The sequence below is a fragment of the Mauremys mutica genome, chromosome 2 (genome assembly GCF_020497125.1).
Source record: "Mauremys mutica isolate MM-2020 ecotype Southern chromosome 2, ASM2049712v1, whole genome shotgun sequence".
In the NCBI taxonomy this organism is placed as follows: Eukaryota; Metazoa; Chordata; order Testudines; family Geoemydidae; genus Mauremys; species Mauremys mutica.
This window is the reverse complement of record NC_059073.1, coordinates 291482307-291503103: the sequence shown is the minus strand read 5'-3', so window position 1 is coordinate 291503103 and position 20797 is coordinate 291482307. Positions and strand designations below refer to the sequence as shown.

Sequence of the window (20797 nt, the reverse complement as noted above, 5' to 3'; positions counted from 1 at the left end):
ATTACTGGAGGGATTGTGATTAAATATAGGGGATTGGGACCCAGGAGTCCTAAATTCTCTTCTCTACTCTATTGCTTTATCACTGGCCTTGAACAAGTCATTTCACATTTCTGTACCTCAGTTTACCAAGCTGTAAAATCCACACAATATTTCAAAGCACTGATGAGAATTCATTAGCTTTTAGCTACTTTAACCTCCTCAGACATAAATGGAAAGTAGTCTTAATTGCTTAATATTGAAAAATATAGTGATAATGAAGGCACATAAGTGCATCTAAGGGTGACATAAGTGTATTCATTCACTCTTCATGAATCATTTTTGTGTAATGCCAACTTAAAAAAAGTAGCCAGTTCACATCCCTTATTTAAAGAATATTTGCTGCTGATGTGCAACCAAAACTGAAAGCTTAATACAGGAATTTCGGTAACAGAGAGGTCAATCACTGGTCGAAGTGGGAGGTGGGAGAGATTATGGGGCTAGAAAGGACCGTTGTGAACATTTGGGCAGACCTCCTGCATAACACAGGCCATAGGACTCCCCTGAATTAATTCCTCTTTGAACTAGAGCATAACTTTTAGAAAAAATCCTGTCTTGATTTTAAAACTCCCAGTGATGGAGAATGCACCTTGGTATATTGTTCTGTTGGTTAATTACGCTCACTGTTAATAATGTACATCTTTTTTGAGTGTAAATTTGTCTAGCTTCAACTCCCAGCTATTGGATCTTGTTATACCTTTGTCTGCTAGAACCAAGAGCCCTCGTACCTATTTTTTTATTCCTTGTGTGTAGGTACTTAGATTGTGATCAGTCACCCCTGAACCTTCTCTTTGATAAACTAGATAGACTGAGCTCCTTGAGTCTATTATTATGGGTAGGGCTTCCGATTTTAGGTTTTAACTAATAAACACCCCCAACATACATACATTTTCTTTCTCTCTCTCTCTCTCTCTCATGAAATCGGTGTTTACTAGATTAACACGAGAAAGACAGGAAATGATTACTTGTATCTAAGGGCTTGTCTATACAGAACAGTAATGCAGATTATATGGATGTGATTTCTAAAGTGCATAGATTTGTTCAGCATTAACTGGTCCATTTAGACCTTGCTGGTTCTTACTAAAGATTCCCTAGTGTGCTTTAACATTGTGCAGTTTGAAACCAGTACTGTGTTAAAGCCCACTAAGGAATGTTACAAAGAGATTACTAATTACAGTAGCATATTCTGTAATTGTATATGTTACACATTAAAGTATATAGAAAGAGAGACCCCTGAAAAAAACAGATTTTTGGACATCTGATAAAACTCAAAAATTGCTTTAAAAAAATCCCCAAAAGTGAAATCAATAAACCCCAAACTCCAGAAGCCATAACTGTAAGGTATGTTTTCCAATCCTTTAATGATTCGCATGGCTCTTCTCTGAATCCTCTCTAATTTATCAACATCCTTCCTGAATTCTAAATACTAGACCTGGATACAGTATTCCAGTAGTGATTGCATCAGTGCCAAATACAGAGGCAATATAACACCTCTGCTCCAACACGTAGGAGTAGAGGGGTTATATTGAGTGCAGAGGACTGGACTAGAAGACCTTTTGAGGTCGCTTCCAGTCCTACAGTTCTATGATTTCCCCAGTTTATATATCTGTGGGTCATATTACCCCTTGTGGGTTCAGCCTGTGTACAGTACTCAAGTCTAAGGAAGCTTTGTTTTATTCAGAACTGATCCACTATTTCTTTTCAAAACAGTTGTTCGTCTTAGTTAACAAGTGCAGATTTCACCCAGAGTGGGGAACCAGGGATAGCTCATTGGTTTGAGCATTGGCCTGCTAAACCCAGGGTTGTGGGTTCAATCCTTGAGGGGGCCACTTAGGGATCTGGGACAAAAATCAGTACTTGGACCTGCCAGTGAAGGCAGGGGACTGGACTCGATGACCTTTCAGGGTCCCTTCTAGTTCTAGGAGATAGGGATATCTTCAATTATTATTTAGCTGTAATGGACAATATTTACCTAAAGGTGATTATTGCAGGAGAATGAAGGATTTCAGAATATCTGATTTATTTATTTATTTGAATATTGTGCCCAGAACATTTTGATCACACTTTGCTTGGTACCAGTATGTCTGAGTCTTTTTACTGAGGGACTCTTGCCCTGTTGCAAGGGGGATCCAGTGGACATACCGTATTTAGATTTCCAGAAAGCCTTTGACAAGGTTTACCAAAGGCTTTTATGTAAATTGTTTTCATGGGATAAGAGGGAAGATCCTTTCATGGATTGAGAACTGGACAGGGAACAAAGGGTAGGAATTAATGGTAAATTTTCAGAATGGAGAGGGGTAACTAGTGGTGTTCCCCAAGGGTCAGTCCTAGGACCAATCCTATTCAACTTATTCATAAATGATCTGGAAAAAGGGGTAAACAGTGAGGTGGCAAAGTTTGCAGATGATACTAAACTGCTCAAGATAGTTAAGACCAAAGCAGATTGTGAAGAACTTCAAAAAGATCTCACAAAACTAAGTGATTGGGCAACAAAATGGCAAATGAAATTTAATGTGGATAAATGTAAAGTGACGCACATTGGAAAAAATAACCCCAACTATACATACAATATGATGGGGGCTAATTTAGCTACAACTAATCAGGAATGAGATCTTGGAGTCATCGTGGATAGTTCTCTGAAGACATCCCCGCAGTGTGCCGCAGCAGTCAAAAAAGCAAACAGGATGTTAGGAATCATTTAAAAAAAGGATAGAGGATAAGACGGAGAATATCTTATTGCCTTTATATAAATCCATGGTACGCCCACATCTTGAATACTGCGTACAGATGTGGTCTCCTCATCTCAAAAAGGATATACTGGCATTACGAAAGGTTCAGAGAAGGGCAACTAAAATGATTAGGGGTTTGGAACAGGTCCTATATGAGGAGAGATTAAAGAGGCTAGGACTTTTCATCTTGGAAAAGAGGAGAGTAAGGGGGGATATGATAGAGGTATATAAAATCATGAGTGGTGTGGAGAAAGTGAATAAGGAAAAGTTATTTACTTGTTCTGGTAATATAAGAACTAGGGGCCCCCAAATGAAATTAATGGGCAGCAGGTTTAAAACAAATAAAAGGAAGAAGTTCTTCACACAGCGCACAGTCAACTAGTGGAACTCCTTGCCTGAGGAGTTGTGAAGGCTAGACCTATAACATGGTTTAAAAGGGAACTAGATAAATTCATGGAGGTTAAGTCCATTAATGGCTATTAGCCAGGATGGGTAAGGAATGGTGTCCCTAGCCTCTGTTTGTCAGAAGGTGGAGCTGGATGGCAGGAGAGCGATCACTTGATTATTACCTGTTAGGTTCACTCCCTCTGGGGCACCTGGCATTGGCCACTGTCGGTAGACAGGATACTGGGCTGGATGGACCTTTGGTCTGACCCAATATGGCCATTTTTATGTCTTCTCGGTCTGCAGATACAGATTATACCTAGGCCCTTTTCAGTGATAGAGCTTTATAAAATCACGAATGGTGAGGAGGACGTGAATAAGGAAGTGCTATTTACCCCTTTATATAACACAAGAACCAAGATCACCCAATGAAGATGGTAGGCAGCAGGTTTAAAAAAACATAAGGAAGTACTACTTTAAACAGTGCACAGTCAACCTGTGGAACTCATTGCCAGGGGTGGTTGTGAAGGCAAAAACTATAACTGGATTTTTTTTAAATTAGATAACTTCATAGAGGATATGGCAATCAATGGCTATTAGCCAAGAAGCTCAGGGATGCACCCCAGTGTTTTAGGTGTCCCAGAAGGTGGGATTGGATGATTAGGGATGAATCACTCGATAATTGCCCTGTTCTGTTCATTCCCTCTGAAGCATCTGGCACTGGCCGCTGTTAAGACAGGATACCGGGCTAGATAGACCATTGTTCTAACCCAGTGTGGTCATTCTTATGTTCAGTTGTCCCGCAGAAGAGGTTCAATGTCCGAAAGCTTCTGTCCAGTGGAAGAACAAGGTGTCATTCCTTTAAGTGTCAGTATTCTGCTGGAAAACTTGTATTTCATAGGTTATATGTGTCGTATCTGGAGTAGTACTGGCAGTGAGTTTTGCTCAACATAATAGCTATTTTATACTGGAGAGAGATCCAAGACATCCCTTCTTTGGATAATACTTGATTTTCGTGACAAGATACATGCAGTACATGTGTGCCCTTTATGGCAGACATTGATATCTGTTTTCAGCAAGATGATTGCCACCAGTTGGAGGCTCCAAAATGCCATGTAATTTAAAATGCATTGCAGGTTCTATTCATGGTGAACCTGTTCCTTGACCTAAGCATGTTCGTAACTGCATCCATTTTGCTCAGCTTTGCAGTTTTCTTCTAGTACTGACAGAATGGCCGTTCTTAATGCCAAGAAATAGAATATTTTACATATTTTTTTAAACTTAAGTTTCCTTTGAAGAACAAAGATCTATCAAATTTATGTAAAACATTTTATGAAGTTAAAAATGCATTGATACATATTCCTGCTTCAGAACAGTTGTACAACAGAAACAGTGTATTCCACTCTCCACTGCATCTTGAAATAAACCAGTTTTACCCTGTTTCTATGTTCCACCTTTGATCACAGAAGTAACAAAAGATTTTCAATAAGGGAACTGATTTCCCAGTTTCTGTTGCTTTGTTTCAGAGTTACGCACAGCCAGCTCTTCAGTATATCCAAGGGCAGCAGATTTACACAGCTCATCCACAGGGAGTGGTGGTACAGCCGACGACAGCAGTAACAACGATCGTAGCAGCCGGGCAGCCTCAGCCCATACAGCAGGTGAGACCTGGAGCGTTACAGTCCAGCCTGGTAACATGCCAGCAACTTATGGGGTGCAATTTTTTTCATGACCCATGAGAGAGAATGGTTTGATGTATATCTCATGTCCATATCCCCTAAACTGTAACTAGAAAGCCAGTGGATTTACTGTCAAAAGGGTAGTTAAAACCTAGAGTTGATTTCTTTGCAAACAGCATCCTTTCCCTTGCTGTACTGTCTGGCATTGTGAGAAGGGCTGGTTGATTTCATATCCACCCTTCTTGTCTCCCACTCAGTAGCATTTATACACATAGTACTCTCATAAACTATCTTAAAATGGCATGTCCTTTTCTCCTCCCTCTCTCTTTGTGTGGACTTTGCTGTGAATGATTCCTAAGCTTGATCCTCTGTCCTGAGAAAAGAGAATCACTTGTGTTATGTTTGGTGATCTGGCCTCAACGCTGCTCTGTTTAAGGGAAATATCTCTGCCTCCCTACCAGCCGCCTGTCTCCCCACTGTATTGGAAAGGTGATTAGGTTCTGTAGTGGCCTTGGTTTCAGACTGGATTCACTATACTAGGCCTTTATCACGTGAAAAGGGCTGTTGGTGCTGTTCTTGTCGGCCACCTCACGGAATGACGTAGATTCCTCTGCGGCTGCCTAAAGTTATGTCTACACAACAGACATCTGCTGGCATAGCTACATCAATCGGGATGTGATCCTTGGCCGACCCATAACTGTGGCATCAGAAGCCCTGAGTACATATGCAATTATACCAGCAAATCTGTGCTTTTACCAATATAGCTCGTTTCACTCATCTTTGCGGGTATAGCTGTGTCCGCACTAGGAGCACTTTGCTGGGATAGTATGCCAATTTTCCTATACATATTAGGCACTCCTAGTGTAGACAGGGTCTTAAACTCGCTAAGTTAATCAGAAGCATCACAGTGAAAGTGAAGGGTGGCCCACTTGACTACTGCTTTATGAATGGACTTCGTCAGGTAACCATTACTTTCTTATGCACCGTAGCTTTGTATTAAAAACTTTGTAATATTGTCGTTCTTTGCTCAATTTTCTCTTTGCTGTTGTTGGGGTATTTTTAGCCAGAGCTGGTAGTGACCAACAATCTTCTGGATCTACCACCACCATCTCCTCCAAAGCCCAAAACCATTGTCCTCCCTCCCAACTGGAAAACCGCCCGTGATCCAGAGGGGAAGATCTATTATTACCATGTGATCACAAGGTAAATGCTCACTTACCTATTCAGTGCTGGTGTTCTTATTCATGTGTAAAAAACGCACCCTTATTCTGTGTTGGCGGTATTCCAAACTACTGTGCAATGTATTGTACTGTCTCTACAATGCCACAGCAAGGTGCTGCAGGAGTTAGTGCTGGGGATTCGTTGAGCAGTGTCCCCCTATGTCAGCACTGAGCCGATAACCCAGAATGATGGTAGGTGTGCTCTCCTTGAGTACTGCTTCACACCCCCACAGTCAGACTATGAAACTCCATTGCCAAAGGATGTTGTGAAGGCCAAAAGTAAAACTGGGTTGGAAAAAGGATTAGATAAGTTGATGGAGGATAGGTCCATCAATGTCTATTAGCCAAGATAGTCAGGGATGCAACCTCGTGCTCTGGGTGTCCCTAAACCTCTGGCTGTTAGAAGCTGGGACTGGGTGATAGGGGATGGGTCCCTCGATACATTTCCCCATTTTGTTCACTCCCACTGAAGCATCTGTCACCGGCCACTGTCAAAAGACAGGATACTGGGCTAGATGGACCATTGGTCTGACCCAGTATGGCCATTCTTCTGTTCTTATGCTTTATGTGGTTAAGGTTTTTCATGGTTAATATAAGTCAGAAAAGAGGTTTGGATGGGAATTCAGTTTCTGAGGACTTGTCTGGATTGGGCAGTGATCGATCCAGCCGGGATCGATTTATTGCGTCTAGTCTAGACACAATCAATCGACCGCAGAGCACTCTCCTGTCAACTCCGGTACTCCACCAGGGCGAGAGGCGCCAGCGGAGTCGACAGGAGAGCGTCAGCTGTCGACTTACCACAGTGAAGACACCGCAGTAAGTAGATTTAAGTACGTTGACTTCAGCTACGTTGTTCATGTAGCTGAAGTTGTGTAACTTAGATCAACATCTCTTTCTCTCTCTCTCCTCCCTCCCCCTCCCCCAAGTGTAGACTAGGCCTTATTTTAAGGAGAGCTAGTGTGAATAGTTCCATTTAAAAAAAAAACCCTGACTCTGTTGTTGATTTGTGCTATCCCTATTTGTACTAGGATTTACGAGCCCCATGTAGTACCAACATAAGGAGCATAAGGCAATGGGAAGACCTTACTGATTGCCTAACAACAATTAATATTGCGTGTCTGGGGAGTCTGCATATGAAAGGAATGACATGCAATTCAGCCTTCAGCTGTTGGTATTGATACGTTTAGGCAACGAATCCTCCATCGGTTGCTTTGGAAACTGCTGACTGAACATTATTAGACTTAAACTCATAGCAGTCTTACCCCCTGGAAATGTTTTGTAAGCACTTGTTTTAAGTAGCAGCATTCCAAGGCTGATTCAGTAGAGTCAGATTGCATGACTACTCATTTTCCCCACCTTTTACTTATCAGTCCATTTTTCCCTATGGGGCAGATATTAGTTTAATATTATGGTTTATGTAGTGATGGAATAAAATCCAGCTGTCCACCATTAAGTAGGATTTAAAAATAGCATCTTGGGTTTGCAGAAGGACATGTGGTCCATTTAAATAAGCATATTTGATTTACCCCACAGTCCTCTCATAGACTCTTTAACAGCAGAAGGGACCATCATGATCATCTAATCTGACCTGCACATTGCAGGCCAGAGAACCTCACCCACCCACTCCTGTAATAGACCCCTAAGCTCTGGCTGAGTTTACTGAAGTCTTCAAATCAAGCTTCAAAGACTTCAAGTTACTGAAAATCCATCATTTACTCTCCTCCCTGACCCCACCCCAAAAATAAGTTTGTTTGGATTGTGATTGTCTGGGTACTTCCATTGATGAATCAAAACCAGAACCTTCAAACCAGATAGTCCCTTTTCTTCAGGGTTTCAGATTTTGTCCATAGTATACAGACAGCTATAAGTCTAGGCCATGTTTGGAATCAAAACATGATGGAAAAGACCTATAGCATTTGGTCATTTAGTCTGTCTGCCAGAGCCCAGTGCAGAATAGTTCTCTCTGTTGTCCCCTTCAGGATTTTGATTAGTCTAATTTTAAATGATTCCAGTGATGGGATGGGGCTTCCAAAACTTCTCCTGGGAGACCGTTCCACAATCAAATAGTGTTTTTAAGACATCTTTCCTGATAGCCTAAATTTTCCATTGCGCCCTTTCATCCCATTACTTGTACTTATCCCATCTTGGATCACACTAAACAATTTCTCTCCCTTGTTGATGGATATACCCTTTTAGCTGGCAATTATATCTCATTTATTATCATTTAGCCAAGCTTTTCCATATTAAATTAATTATTCATCAGTCAATCGATCTCTCCAGTCCTTTGTTCATTCTTGTTGCTCTTCTTATGAAATCTTCCCTGTATGTCTGCATCTTTCCAGTAATAAAATGCCTAGAACTGAACACTTGATTCCAGGTGTGGTCTGACCTCATTTCTGTAGAGAAGAGACTACTGCCCTCAGGCTCTGTAACGTGACGTCTTTGTACAGGCAAACCAAAACCGCACTGTTTCTGCTTACTACCATGTTGCTTTGTAAATTCATGTAATCCCTACACCTTTCAGCATTAGTCTCCGAGGTATATGATGATTTCCCCAGATGCACTAGCTTGGATATTTTTGGATTGAACCTCATTTTATTTCATAAACATGTCTATAGTACATAATTCTCTGTCTTCACTGGCAGTCATAACTACCCTATTTGGTGGTATCTGTGTATGCTATTATTGTGCTATTAGTCATTATTGATCTGGAAGAAGGGCAACATCAAGATGAGGTCTGCCCCTAATCCAGTGGCATGCTCATTGATGCCCCAACCTGAAATGAATTGCTGTTTGTTGTTGATTTATTTATAATACTTTCAATGCATGTGACACTGTTCATATCCCTGTCAATTCAAAATATTCTTTTCAGGAAGTTTTTGTGAGGCACTGATTATGTGCAATCAAAGCTGAGAGTCCTGCCCCCAGTCAGTTATTTGCAAGAAGGCAATCAGGGCTGGCTTCCAAGTGTCCAGAATAGAGGACATGATGGTAATTTCAAGTGTGTGCTTCCATTACTCCAAGATATGAGTGAGACCGTTCCCTTCTTTCTCTAGGCAAACCCAGTGGGATCCTCCTACTTGGGACAGCCCCGGAGATGATGCCAGCCTCGAACATGAAGCTGAGATGGACCTTGGGACTCCAACGTACGATGAAAACCCAATGAAGGTAAGTGTGCAATCAGCAGGTGAAACGTCTCCTCTTTCACAGCTTCTTTAAATGGAGAGTGGAAAATTTGTGTCGTTCCGTAAGTCCTGTGGCCAAATAGTCTACAGTGTGGCAAATACAAGCATGCGAGAAAGTTCAAATTGTTGAAGGGGTGGATGACAATATCTTATATAGACTGAATATGAACAGGATAGAGGTGTTCTTTTAAATGTGGGGACGGAAAAGCTCAAATTAATGGTCTGGCTGGATGTTTCTGAAAGCTTTGTTAGTAAATCATTAAACAAGATTTTCCTTGACCCTTTGACATAGGAAATAGGTGACCCTTTCCAATAAGAAAATATATTAGTAGAGTGTTGGGCCCCTCTAGCTCTAGAGAACACTAGTTCCACCCGTTCTGTCCCATAGCTGCTGAAGAAGTTTCTCTTCATTATCTGGAACTCCTCTTGCTGGAGCTAGGAGGGGCCCTGGTAGACTCCCTCTCAGACGTGATAGCTTGTTTGTTAGAGGTCTTCCTGATGATCCAGCTCCCCATTCCTCCGCCAAATAAATAAATACCCGTATAGGGTTATTATTGACCCTGACACTAGCTCTTTTACAAAGTCAGTGTCATGGATACAGTGTTTGAGTCTGGCTGAGCAAAGAGAATTATCTTGTGTTATTGGTCTAGAAATATTTTTTGTATGTCCATATAGAGGTCGTACTCTTAAAGCTGGGCATCAGCATTGCCCAGTGTGGAATCCCATTTCTGGAATTGGGATTTGAGTGCAACTTGAGAGAAAAGCTTACTGTTCTTCGAGTGATTGCACATGTCCATTCCACGCTAGGGGTGTATGCGCCTTGAGCACAGTTGCCAGAAATTTTTCTCTCAATGGTACCTGTCAGATTGGCTCCAGTGCCTCCTGGTGCCGCATGCTCACAGTGCTGGTATAAAGGGGCCAGCCAACCCCACACTCCATCAGTTCCTTCTTACTGCCCGTGACGGATGCTGGAACTGCTCACTTCCCCTGTTTCTTTCTTCTAGGTATTTATTTTTCATTTGGACTGTAAATAGTTCTTGTACATAGTTTAGTTGAAAATACTGCCTTATTAGTGGATTTTCATCCGCCCCCTGTACCTCCTGCAGCAAGCCTATGCCTTTGAGTGACGCACATGCCAGTTGCTTAAAGTGCTTGGGTGAGGCTCATGTCCGGGACCGTTGTCATATCTGCTGGGAATTCAAGCCTCATATGAAGGACCAGGAGACCATATGGAAGTTCCTATTTATGGAAGAGGCACTCAGATGCTCTGCAGAGCCGAGCTGGTCAGACTCAGTACTGAGTACTTTAGCATCGGTGAGGATTGCTGTTCCCACTGTCAGGGACTCTCACCATTCTCTGGTGTCGAAAAGGAAACATAAGAAGCAGCTGGCCGATAGGGGGCGTTCCCCTCCATTGAGTCCAGTACCAGACCAGCCTGTGCCAGAGGGACAACGAGGGTCCAGTGTGATTGTGGTTCCATCTGCCCTGGAGGTGTTCGCGGCAGCAAGAGACTTGCTGGAGTTATTGGTACCACCATCAATCCAAGAGCAGGTGTCAGCGGTGCAGGTGGATAGAAAGGAGCATGTCACCCCAAGCTGCCCTCTGTACCGTCTAGCGGGGAACCATCCCTGCTATCCTCAATGCAGGCTTCCCTGTCTCAGCACTGATCTTCAGAACCGATGAGTACCGCACCTCCATGGTCCCTGGAGGAGGGCTCGACATCTGAGTTGGAAGTGGGGTCATATACCTAGCAGAGGGGTTGCTGTTGGTACACCCCGGTCAGCCCTTTGGTGGTGGTGGACCCAGGCTCAGATACCTCTGAGCGCTTGGCCCAGTGTGCACTGGCCTCTGCCAATGCAATGGCCATTTTGGAACCCTTGGGGTTTTCCCCCAATGTCAGGGGCACATTCCAGACACTCATATTTGGTGGCCATGAAGAGGACTTCTCCATCCCATCATGCAGCACCTGACCTGGACTCCGGTACCGAACCCAGTACTGATCCTTAGGATCTAGACCTGCAAGACCTAGTCGCTGCAGAAAGAGACGAGGAGGACCTCTTGCTGGTGATGACTTCAAAGCTCATCAGGAGCTGTTGAATCAGGTGGCCTCGAACCTTAGGGCTGCAACTGGAGATAGTCAAAGAATCCTCCCACAGCCTCGTCGACATCTTGGCTGCGGCGAGGCCGACTACGGTGACTCTGCCTCTCAATGAGGCTATCATGGGACCAGTTAAAGCCTTGTGGTAAAACTCGTACTCCCTACCACCCACCTGTGGAGAGCTAAGAAGCAGTACTTTGTTCCCACCCAAGGGTATGAGTACTTCTACTTCCATCTCCAACCGGAGTCCCTGGTGGTCTCAGGGGCCACCGAAAGAGAGAGACTGGCTGCATGGAGCGACCCCTAAGACAAAGGACTCAAAGAAGCTAGACCTATTTAGTAGAAAGGTTTATTCTACAGAAGGTTTACAGCTCCACTTGTCCAACCAACAGGTGTTATTAGGGAGATACGATTTTAATGTCTAGGACTCCATGTCAAAGTTCAGAGACTTGCTTCCCCAGGAGTCCAGGCAGGAGGTCCCATCTTCTACCAGTGTGGAGAAGTCAATAGCCAGGGCCTTCCTGCAGGCCACCTTGGACACGGCAGTCTCAGTGGCTGAATCCCTGGCCATGCACAGGTGTTCTTGTCTGTAGTCGTTGGGCCGGCCAATGGAGGGCCAGCAGTCTCTCCAGGACCTTCTGTTTGAAGGGGCTTTGCTCCTCTTAGACAAGACAGATGCAAAGCTGCATGGACTGAAGGACTCCAGAGCTCTACCCTCAGTCCCTGGGCCTTTACACCCCAGCGCCCTTGAGGGAACGTTTCAAGTGTCAGCAGAGTGCCCATTTCTCCACCCGGCCATCCCAACCTACAAAAGAAATGAAGCTGGGGTTTTAGCTGCAGACAGCCACCTCCATCCACCTCAACATCTCTACCCGCCCTACCCAGATACTCGGGGGGAGGGAACGGATGGTGACACGACCTCTAAGCAGAGCTTTTGATGGGATGTCCGAGGGCATTATATCAGTTCCCATAATGCTGGATCCTGCCTTTCCTCTGTTTTCAGACTGCCTGTCCCACTTCAGCTGAGCAGGATCTCATATAACCACAGACTATTGGGTGCTGAGTACTGTAGAGATGGGTTATACTCTCCAGCTTTTTCCCACCCCTCCATCCTACCCTCCCTGTCCCTCTCCAGGGACCTTCTCACAAGCAACTCTTAGCCCCAGAGGTGCACGCCCTCCTCCGAGTGGGAGCCGTGGAGGAGGTTCCTCAGAATTTAGGGGGAAGGTGTTTACTTTATTTGCTAATTCCCAAAGGTATGTCAGGCCTGTCTTAGACCTGCGCCATCTCAACGGCTATCTCAAAAGGCTAAAGTTCTGCATAGTCTCCTTGGCCACCATCATTCCCTCCCTGGATTCGAGGGACTGGTATGCTGCTCTCCATTTGAGAGGCACCTATTTCCACATCAGTTTTCCAAGGACACAGGTTACTCAAGTTCGTTCTGAATCCAGCCCACTATCAATTTGCTGTTCTTCCATTCGGCCTGTTGGCAGCCCCATGGATTTTTATGAAATGCATGGTGATACTGGTGGTCGTCTTGAGAAGGCATGGGGTACAAGTGTACCCATATCTCAACAACTCGCTAGTCCAGCAGTGGCCAACCTGAGCCTGAGAAGGAGCCAGAATTTATCAATGTACAGTAACTCCTCACTTAACGTTGTAGTTATGTTCCTGAAAAATGCGACTTTAAGCGAAATGATGTTAAGCGAATCCAATTTCCCCATAAGAATTAATGTAAAGGGGGGGGTTAGGTTCCAGGGAAATTTTTTTCCTCAGACAAAAAACTATATACACACACATTATATGTTTTAAACAAACAATTTAATACTGTTCACAGCTATGATGATTGTGAAGCTTGGTTGAGGTGGTGAAGTTAGAGGGTGGGATGTTTCCCAGGGAATGCCTTGCTGCTAAATCAGTGGTTCTCAAACTTTTGTACTGGTGACCCCATTCACATAGCAAGCCTCTGAGTGCGGACCCCCCCCCATATAAATTAAAAATACTTTTTTATATATTTAACACCATTATAAATGCTGGAGGCAAAGCAGGATTTGGGGTGGAGGCTGACAGCTCACAACCCCCCATGTAGTAACCTCATGACCCCCTGAGGGGTCCCGACCCCCAGTTTGAGAATCCCTGTGCTAAATGATGAACTAGCACTCGGCTGAGCCCTCAAGGGCAGCAGTAATGGAAGGGAGGGGAGCTAGCATAGCAGACAGAAACAGACACACACCTTGTGTGTGGAGGAGAGAGAGAAATGCACACTGCCCCTTTAAGTAAGCTGACCCACTTTTCAGTGGATCAGGAAGTTGAGAGAGCAGCTGCTGCCCCAGGCTCTCTCTGTCTGGGTCTGGGTCCCCACCCTGCTCTATGTGGAGAAGAAGGGGTAAGCGGGTTGTAGGAGCAGGGGGGAAGGGGACACCCTGACATTAGCGCCCCCCCCCCCCTCCCCACAGCAAGCAGGAGGCTCAGGGAGCAGCTCCAAGACAGAGAGCAGGAGCATCACATGGCAGTGGGGCGAGGGATAGCCTGCTGGCAGCTGCAGCGCAGGGAACTTAGGGGAGCGGGGAGCTGATGGGGGGCTGCCGTTCCACCCTGGCTCCAAGCCCCCACCAGCTAGCTGCAACAGGCTGCTCTTCCTGCAAGCAGCGGACAAAGCATTTAAAGTTGTGCAGTGCTCCCTTCTAATGAGCATGTTCCCTAATTGATCAGCAACGTAACAGTATTAACCGGGATGACTTTAAGTGAGGAGTTACTGTACATTGTGTTACTGGGCTCTTTAGCATTGCTCCCCCACCCCGCTCCCAGTGCCTCCCACTGGCAGCCCCGATCAGCTGTTTTGTGGCATGCAGGAGGCTCTGTGGGGAGTAGGGGCAGGGGTTGAGCACCAAGCTCCCCCAGCACATTGGAACGTTGGCAACTGTAGCTCCAGCCCTGGAGTCGGTGCCTATACAAGGAGCCGCATATTAACTTCCGAAGAGCCGCAGGTAGGTCCAAGGCCCAGCGTCTGCCTCATTCAGTCAACCTTTCAGGCGTTGGGCCTGCTGTTAAACAGAAGTCTACCCTCACCCCGGTGCAGAGGATAGAGTTTATTGGAGCAGTGCTCACCTCCAGCCAGACCAAGGCCTTCCTCCCAGAAACCCACTTCCAGATGATAGCATCATTAATAGCACAGGTCCAGGCCCACCCTCTCACAGTGGCACTGCCTCAAACTTCTATGGCCTTGTGCACATACGTAGTGCGGTATGCAAGGCTACACCTCTGACCTTTTCAAGCTTGGCCGGCCTCAGTGTTCTCACCAAGCTGCCACCACGTGGACTCAGTGCTCACTGTACCTCCCCTGGTCCTCGCCCCCTCCCGATTGGTGACGGGACCCTCTGACGGTTTGTACAGACGTTCCCTTCATCAGGCTCCAGCCTTCGTTATCCTTAGTCTTGGATGCGTCAGAGCTAGGATGGGGGGGCTCGCCTGTGGCACCTCTGGACCCCATGGCCTTTGGGCCCAGGAAGAGCTATCATTACATATCAGCGTCAGAGAACTCGGAGTGATCTGCCTAGCTGGTCAGGTGTTCCTACTGCACAGTGCAAACAAGAGCATGCTAGTGCTCACAGACAACACGGCCGCCATGTACTACCTCAGCAGGTAGGGTGGGGCTCGCTCGTCCCCCCTGTGCTGGGAAGCTATTCGCTTATGGGAGTTTTGCATAATGCACTCAATCCACCTCGAAGCTCCTCACCTTCTGGGGGCCCAGAACAATCTCACAGATCACCTCAGCAGATCTTTCCCCAGTCACCATGAGTGCTTCCTCCATCCCGACATAGTCGTTTTCCAGCAGTGAGGGACTACCCATATAGTCCTGTTTGTGACCAGACACAACAAGAAATGCCGCCAGTTTTGTTCCCTGCAAGGCCCGGGCTTGCACATGGACGCTTTCTTGCTCCCTTGGACCAGAGCATCTTGTTTACACCCCCCCCCCCCCACCATTCCACTTGTGCACAAGGCCCCATTAGCACTGGTTTGCCACACTGCTAGGTCTTTTAGAAGTGACTCCAGTACCACTCCCTCTCCTCCTGAACCTGATCCCACAGGACCATGGTTTAATGCTCCACCCAAACCTCAGCACCCTCCACCTGACAGCTTGGAAGCTCCACGGCTGAATCCCGTGGAGTTGGCCTGTTCAGAGTAAGTCCGCCAGGTCCTTTCAGGTAGCAGGAAACCCTCTACCAGAGCTATATACCTCACCAAGTGGAAGTGCTTTTCCATTTGGACTTCCCAGCACACGATCGTCTCTGGAGACTGTTCCTGGAGTACCGGTATGTGCAACATCAAAAACAGCAAGGTCTGGCAATCTCATCAGTTAAAGTACACCTTGCAGTGATCTCAGTGTTCCACCATCCAATGGATAGCTGATTAGTTTTCTTGCATGAAATGTCCATCTGCTTCCTGAAGGCCTAGAAAGACTATACCCACAGATTCTGGAGCCCATTCCCTTGGGGGACCTAAACCCCATCTGGTCAAAACTCATGGGTCCCCTGTTTTGAGCTGCTGGCAACGTGTCCCCTATAATACTTTTCCTGGAAAGTGGCCTTTCTGGTGGCTATTACATTGGCCAGAAGGGTCTCAGAGATTTGGGCCCTTGCGTCAGAACCCTCCATACACGGTCTTATTTAAGGACAAGATACAGCTATGCCCTCACCCCGGATTCCTCCCAAAGATCGTTTTGCAGTTTCCCTGTAATCAGGCAATTTTCCCGCTGGTTTTCTTTCCGAAACCTCACGCAAACAGGGAGGAACAACATGTCCAGACACTGGATGTTAAATGTACCCTAGTGCTCTGTATAGAGAGGACAGAACCATTCCATAGATCCACTGAGGGGAAAATTTCTGGTGACTGTGCTCGAAGCACGCCCGCACCTAACATGGAATGGACATGTGCCACACATCTTGAAGAACAACAGTTACGAAAGGTGTGTGTGTGGGGGGGGGGGAGGGTTGGCTTATAAACGAACCAGCTTATGATCGAGTATATACCGTACTTTCCAGGTTTCACTGAGCCCATCTTACTGGCCCATTTAGACTTTTTTAAAAGCTGCTATTTAGCTTTACAGTTAAGCACTCTTCTAAGGATACATAGTTTGACTGCTCTTACTTCAAACGCTGACGGTTTAACTCTCTCAAAGGAGCCATTATTGCCTGTATTGTTAGTGCATTAAGGGATTGTAAATCCAAGGATTGTCTGTCATATGTAGCTGAGTGTTAAAAATGTGTAGCAAAATCCCACTGAGAAAGTAACTTCACTTGCAAAGCAAACAGAGTGGAGCAGGCTTCATTTTTCTTAACATCCAGTGGCCTCTGTCCAAGGTCTCAGTGAGGATCTGAAATCGTAACTTTTTTCTTTTCTTGCACTTCTACAAGTTAAACAAATGAGGGTAAAAAGGAGACCTGTGTCAAGGTGCACTGGAGAAAGTGTTTTATTGGGTTATAGCATCATAAAATCATAAGACTGGAAGGGACCTTGAGAGGTCATCTAGTCCAGTCCCCTGCACTCATGGCAGGACTAAGTTATAACTTCCTGGAAATGGTTTACTATGGACATAGCAAGATTCTAATGTCAACAGGTTTAGGGACTATATTTTCAGAACAACTCAGCACCCAGAAGCTCTTTGAAAACGCAACAAAACTGATCAACTTCCATCTTCCCAGCCCCATCACAATCCTGAAAACTCCCAGGCCAACCTCCTGCTCAGACTGTTCCCTCTCTCTACCCCCTGCTAGCCTCCTTTCTATCTCCCATGGTAATGCACTACTAGTTAACCCATCTTCTTCCTGCTAGTTGCCCACACAGTGCTCAAGTCACGAGCTCTCAGATACAGGGGAAGCACCAGGTGAATTTCACTGAGTATTTCTGTTGCTTATATTACCGAGACATCCAGGATTGGACCCTGTTGTTCTAGGCGCTGTACGAACATAGAGATAGATGTTGTGCCTGCCATGAAGAGCTCTGCTCTAAGCAGGAGTATCCTTGTCCCACTTCACTTCTAAAATGGGAGACTTTCCTCAGCCTCATGTACAAATGTGCGTAGGGCTCTCCTAAAAGCCCTTGAAAACGTCCAGTTCCTAGGTGTTGCCACCTGGAAAGAAGTCAGGCTCCTAGAGGTTAATAAAATCCATGTGTGTTTTTTTCCTCTAAGTATAACATTCAGCATTCTGTTATAAATACCTAATTTGCAAATGTTTACTCCCTTGCGAAAAAAGACCACAAAAATAATGAGCAAGAACTTGGTATACAGCTGCTCGACTGTGGAGCAGTTAGTTTTGCAAATTGTCAAAAAATCCATCAGGTCATTTTAACTACTTTGCTGTTAGTTCTGTATCCCCTCCACTGCATTTGCTTTCCACTGGAATCCATAGAATGTCAAGACATTCCTGGTATGACAGGCAGCAGTCATGTCCCTTAAAATAGATGAGTTGTGAAGATACACACAGCTTGTCGTTTCTGGTTCACTTTTGCCTGTGTAGTTTTTTAAAAAGGCAGCTGCGTACATTTTCAGTGCAGTGACTCCCTACGCCACACCATTTTGAAAATGTTTCCCTTTAAAGTAATTAGTGTGATGGAGAAAAGGATTAAAAATTCTATAAATTAATTTCCTTTATGAATGCTCTTGATTTTTAAAAGTGAAAGAAATGTTAAATTTTTACTTTTCACCATTTATATAGTTGCATTTAACTCAGTCTGAAAAAAGTAAGAAATCTAGTCAATTTACCTTTTGCTTATAATCCACTTCTGGTCAATTTTATTTTCTTGTTTACCTGCACTAACCCAGTCCTGCTTTGTGTAGGTTGCAAACAGCGCAGGGAAGTTGTTGCATACAAACCAAAAGCACACTTTTCCCATCCAAACTTAAAAGGACATTTCAGTTAAGTTTTGTAAAACATTTCTTAAACAAAACCTGTATCTTAGACCTTCCTAATGTCCTTTTAATTAAAATACGTTAGTTTGTCTACTTGAAAATAAAGGCTTCACTCTTCCTGGGAATGAGAAATGAATTGGAAAAAGTGGTTGCTTTTTGTTCTGAGCAATCAAACTCTGGAATCTGTTATGTCTGAATCTTGCCTTTAGGTAGTAACTTAATGGTGCCTGGACTAACAATGGTAGGGACACTTCCTGTTGTAAATGGAAGAGGACCTGATCTGCATTAATTTGTATTAGGAATGGGTCCTTTTGTAAATCCAGATGTTTCGTTTGGGTCAGAGACAGTCGTCATTTTAAAGGATCGATAGCTTTTAGTCTCTGTATTAAATGTATAGTGACTAGATTACACTTTATTTTCAAGTACAGTATGATAAAATACACTTATGTGCTGTTGGTAAAAGATAACCGTTAGAAATGGGGAAATGGTCATAAAAAAGATATACAAAGTTTTGGAATATATAATCAATAGACTAGATGGTGTTGAAAGGACACCAACTTAAAAATCACATCTGTTTTGCTTTACCTAGTATAGATGCCTTAAATTACAGTAACAAAGTTTGAGAGGGAGGGGAATGTTTTTCTATATTTTCCAATTTTTCTGTGCATTTGGCAGGAAAATTTTGCATGGTCAGTTTCACTGTTTCTCCTGCACAGTCAGTTTTTTCTGTTAGTGTGGGTGTTTCATGCATCAACAGGAGTACCCCTTCCCCCAAAAAAGCAACCCCAACATTTTTTTTATTTAAATATAGGACAATTAAATTGTAACGCCACAGAAACTGGTAGAGAGACTCTGGGCAGCTGAAAGTACTATTAATTTGCATCTTGAAAATATATGGAGATGTACCTATCTCATAGAACTGGAAGGGACCCTGAAATGTCATTGAGTCCAGCCCCCTGCCTTCACTAGCAGGACCAAGTAATGATTTTGCCCTAGATCCTTAAGTGGCACCCTCAAAGATTGAACTCACAACCCTGGGTTTAACAGGTCAATGCTCAACCCACCAAGCTATCCCTCCCCCAAATTGATTGTATCCCATTAAAACTTTCAGCATTTTGTGCCTTGAGATCTCACCAAATTAGACACTTTTCCTGCTGCTAGAGAACTTTGCTGTAAAATGAAAGACTTCATGCCATATTTCAGGCTGATACTGCTTCAGCATCCCACTGACATCATGATGCATTATCAGTGCTGAGATGTGGCTTGTCGGTATTTTACATTCGCCTTTATGAAAGTCTGCAGCTGTAAAAGATGGGCTAAATTTTACTTTATGCACTTATAATCCAAACAGTTTGGTATTCATTGTAATAACATTACTAATGCTGACTTCAGTTGAAATCAGTGTGGGTATGATGCTTGTTTCTCTGGGAATTTCACTGTAACTTAGATCAGGTTTGCCAGTGCACATGAAAGTGAGCACAGAGGAGTGGTACAACCACTGATGTAATTAATCTCCACCTACTCTTGGTGAATTCATCAAAATTAAATCAAGATCTTAGTTGTTTTAGTAGATTCTGTTTAGTCATGATTATTAGACATAATTGGAGGAAATCTGGAGTTCATTCATGTTGATATCAGATTTAGAATTCACTTAGATTTATTTAAAAAAAACAAACTTCTGTTATGCATCTAGTGCAAAATATGCAACATTTGTCACCTGTCTAAAGACATGAAATTGCACTGTCCTAAGGAACTGAATGTTGTAATTAAAATCAAGGTAAATTTCATGAGGGCTGGAAAATGGGAGCTATGTGTTTAATATAGTATTTATATGGGTAACTGCCCTTCCTCTCCCAGGACTTTTGAAGAGTTCTGTGAAGTTCATTTTTAGTACCCATTTTGTTGTAGGTACAGTATGTGAAATCTCTGAGAGAGACCTTACATGAGACTATGGGATCCAGTGTCATCTATATGCTGATGACGCTCTGCTCAACATCTCCTTTTCATTGGACCCAGACAGATGTTCCCTTGCTCTGTATCTGACAGATATGGACTTGGGTGCTCAGTGTGGAGAAGACCAAAGTGATACTGGTTGCCAGAGGGAAGCATTCTGAGCATCTGGAAAAGTCCGACTGCTCCTTCAGTTGAAGGAATTTGCATCCTTGTAAAGGTAGTTAGCAATCTTGAACTCTTTCTTGAACTCTCTATACTCTGAGTATTGGCCAGAAAAATCTTCTGTTGTTTATAATTAGCCAAGAAGGTAAGTCTCTTGCTCTCAGGTGTGGAACTTGCTACAGTCAAATACTCCATGGATCTAAATTATTGCCCCACACTATGTCTTGGCTAACCTTAAGCCATGTTTTGTTTTATGACAATGTATTGTTTAGTCACTAGCAAGTGTTTAATTTTTTCCTTTTACAGACATGCCTTTTTGTTGTCTGTACTAGAAATAGCAATGTGTTTACAAATATTCAAACCGAATGCTGTCTGCTTGTTGCTTAAGACGCAGGCTGTCCACATTCAATAACAAGCTTTCAGAAGAAGACACATTCCCAC

General features: G+C 44.1%; 1 protein-coding gene across 4 annotated transcripts in view; it reads left to right on the top strand.

The window, feature by feature from the left end:
- The window catches only part of SETD2 (SET domain containing 2, histone lysine methyltransferase), a 145056-nt gene that overhangs the window by 98575 nt on the left and 25684 nt on the right, over positions 1-20797 (top strand). For all 4 annotated transcript variants that reach the window (XM_045003713.1, XM_045003714.1, XM_045003716.1 and 1 more), the window contains 3 exons: positions 4676-4810; positions 5892-6031; positions 9105-9216. In XM_045003713.1, the coding sequence (XP_044859648.1) occupies positions 4676-4810; positions 5892-6031; positions 9105-9216 (387 nt within the window). The remainder of the gene's footprint in view (positions 1-4675; positions 4811-5891; positions 6032-9104; positions 9217-20797) is intronic.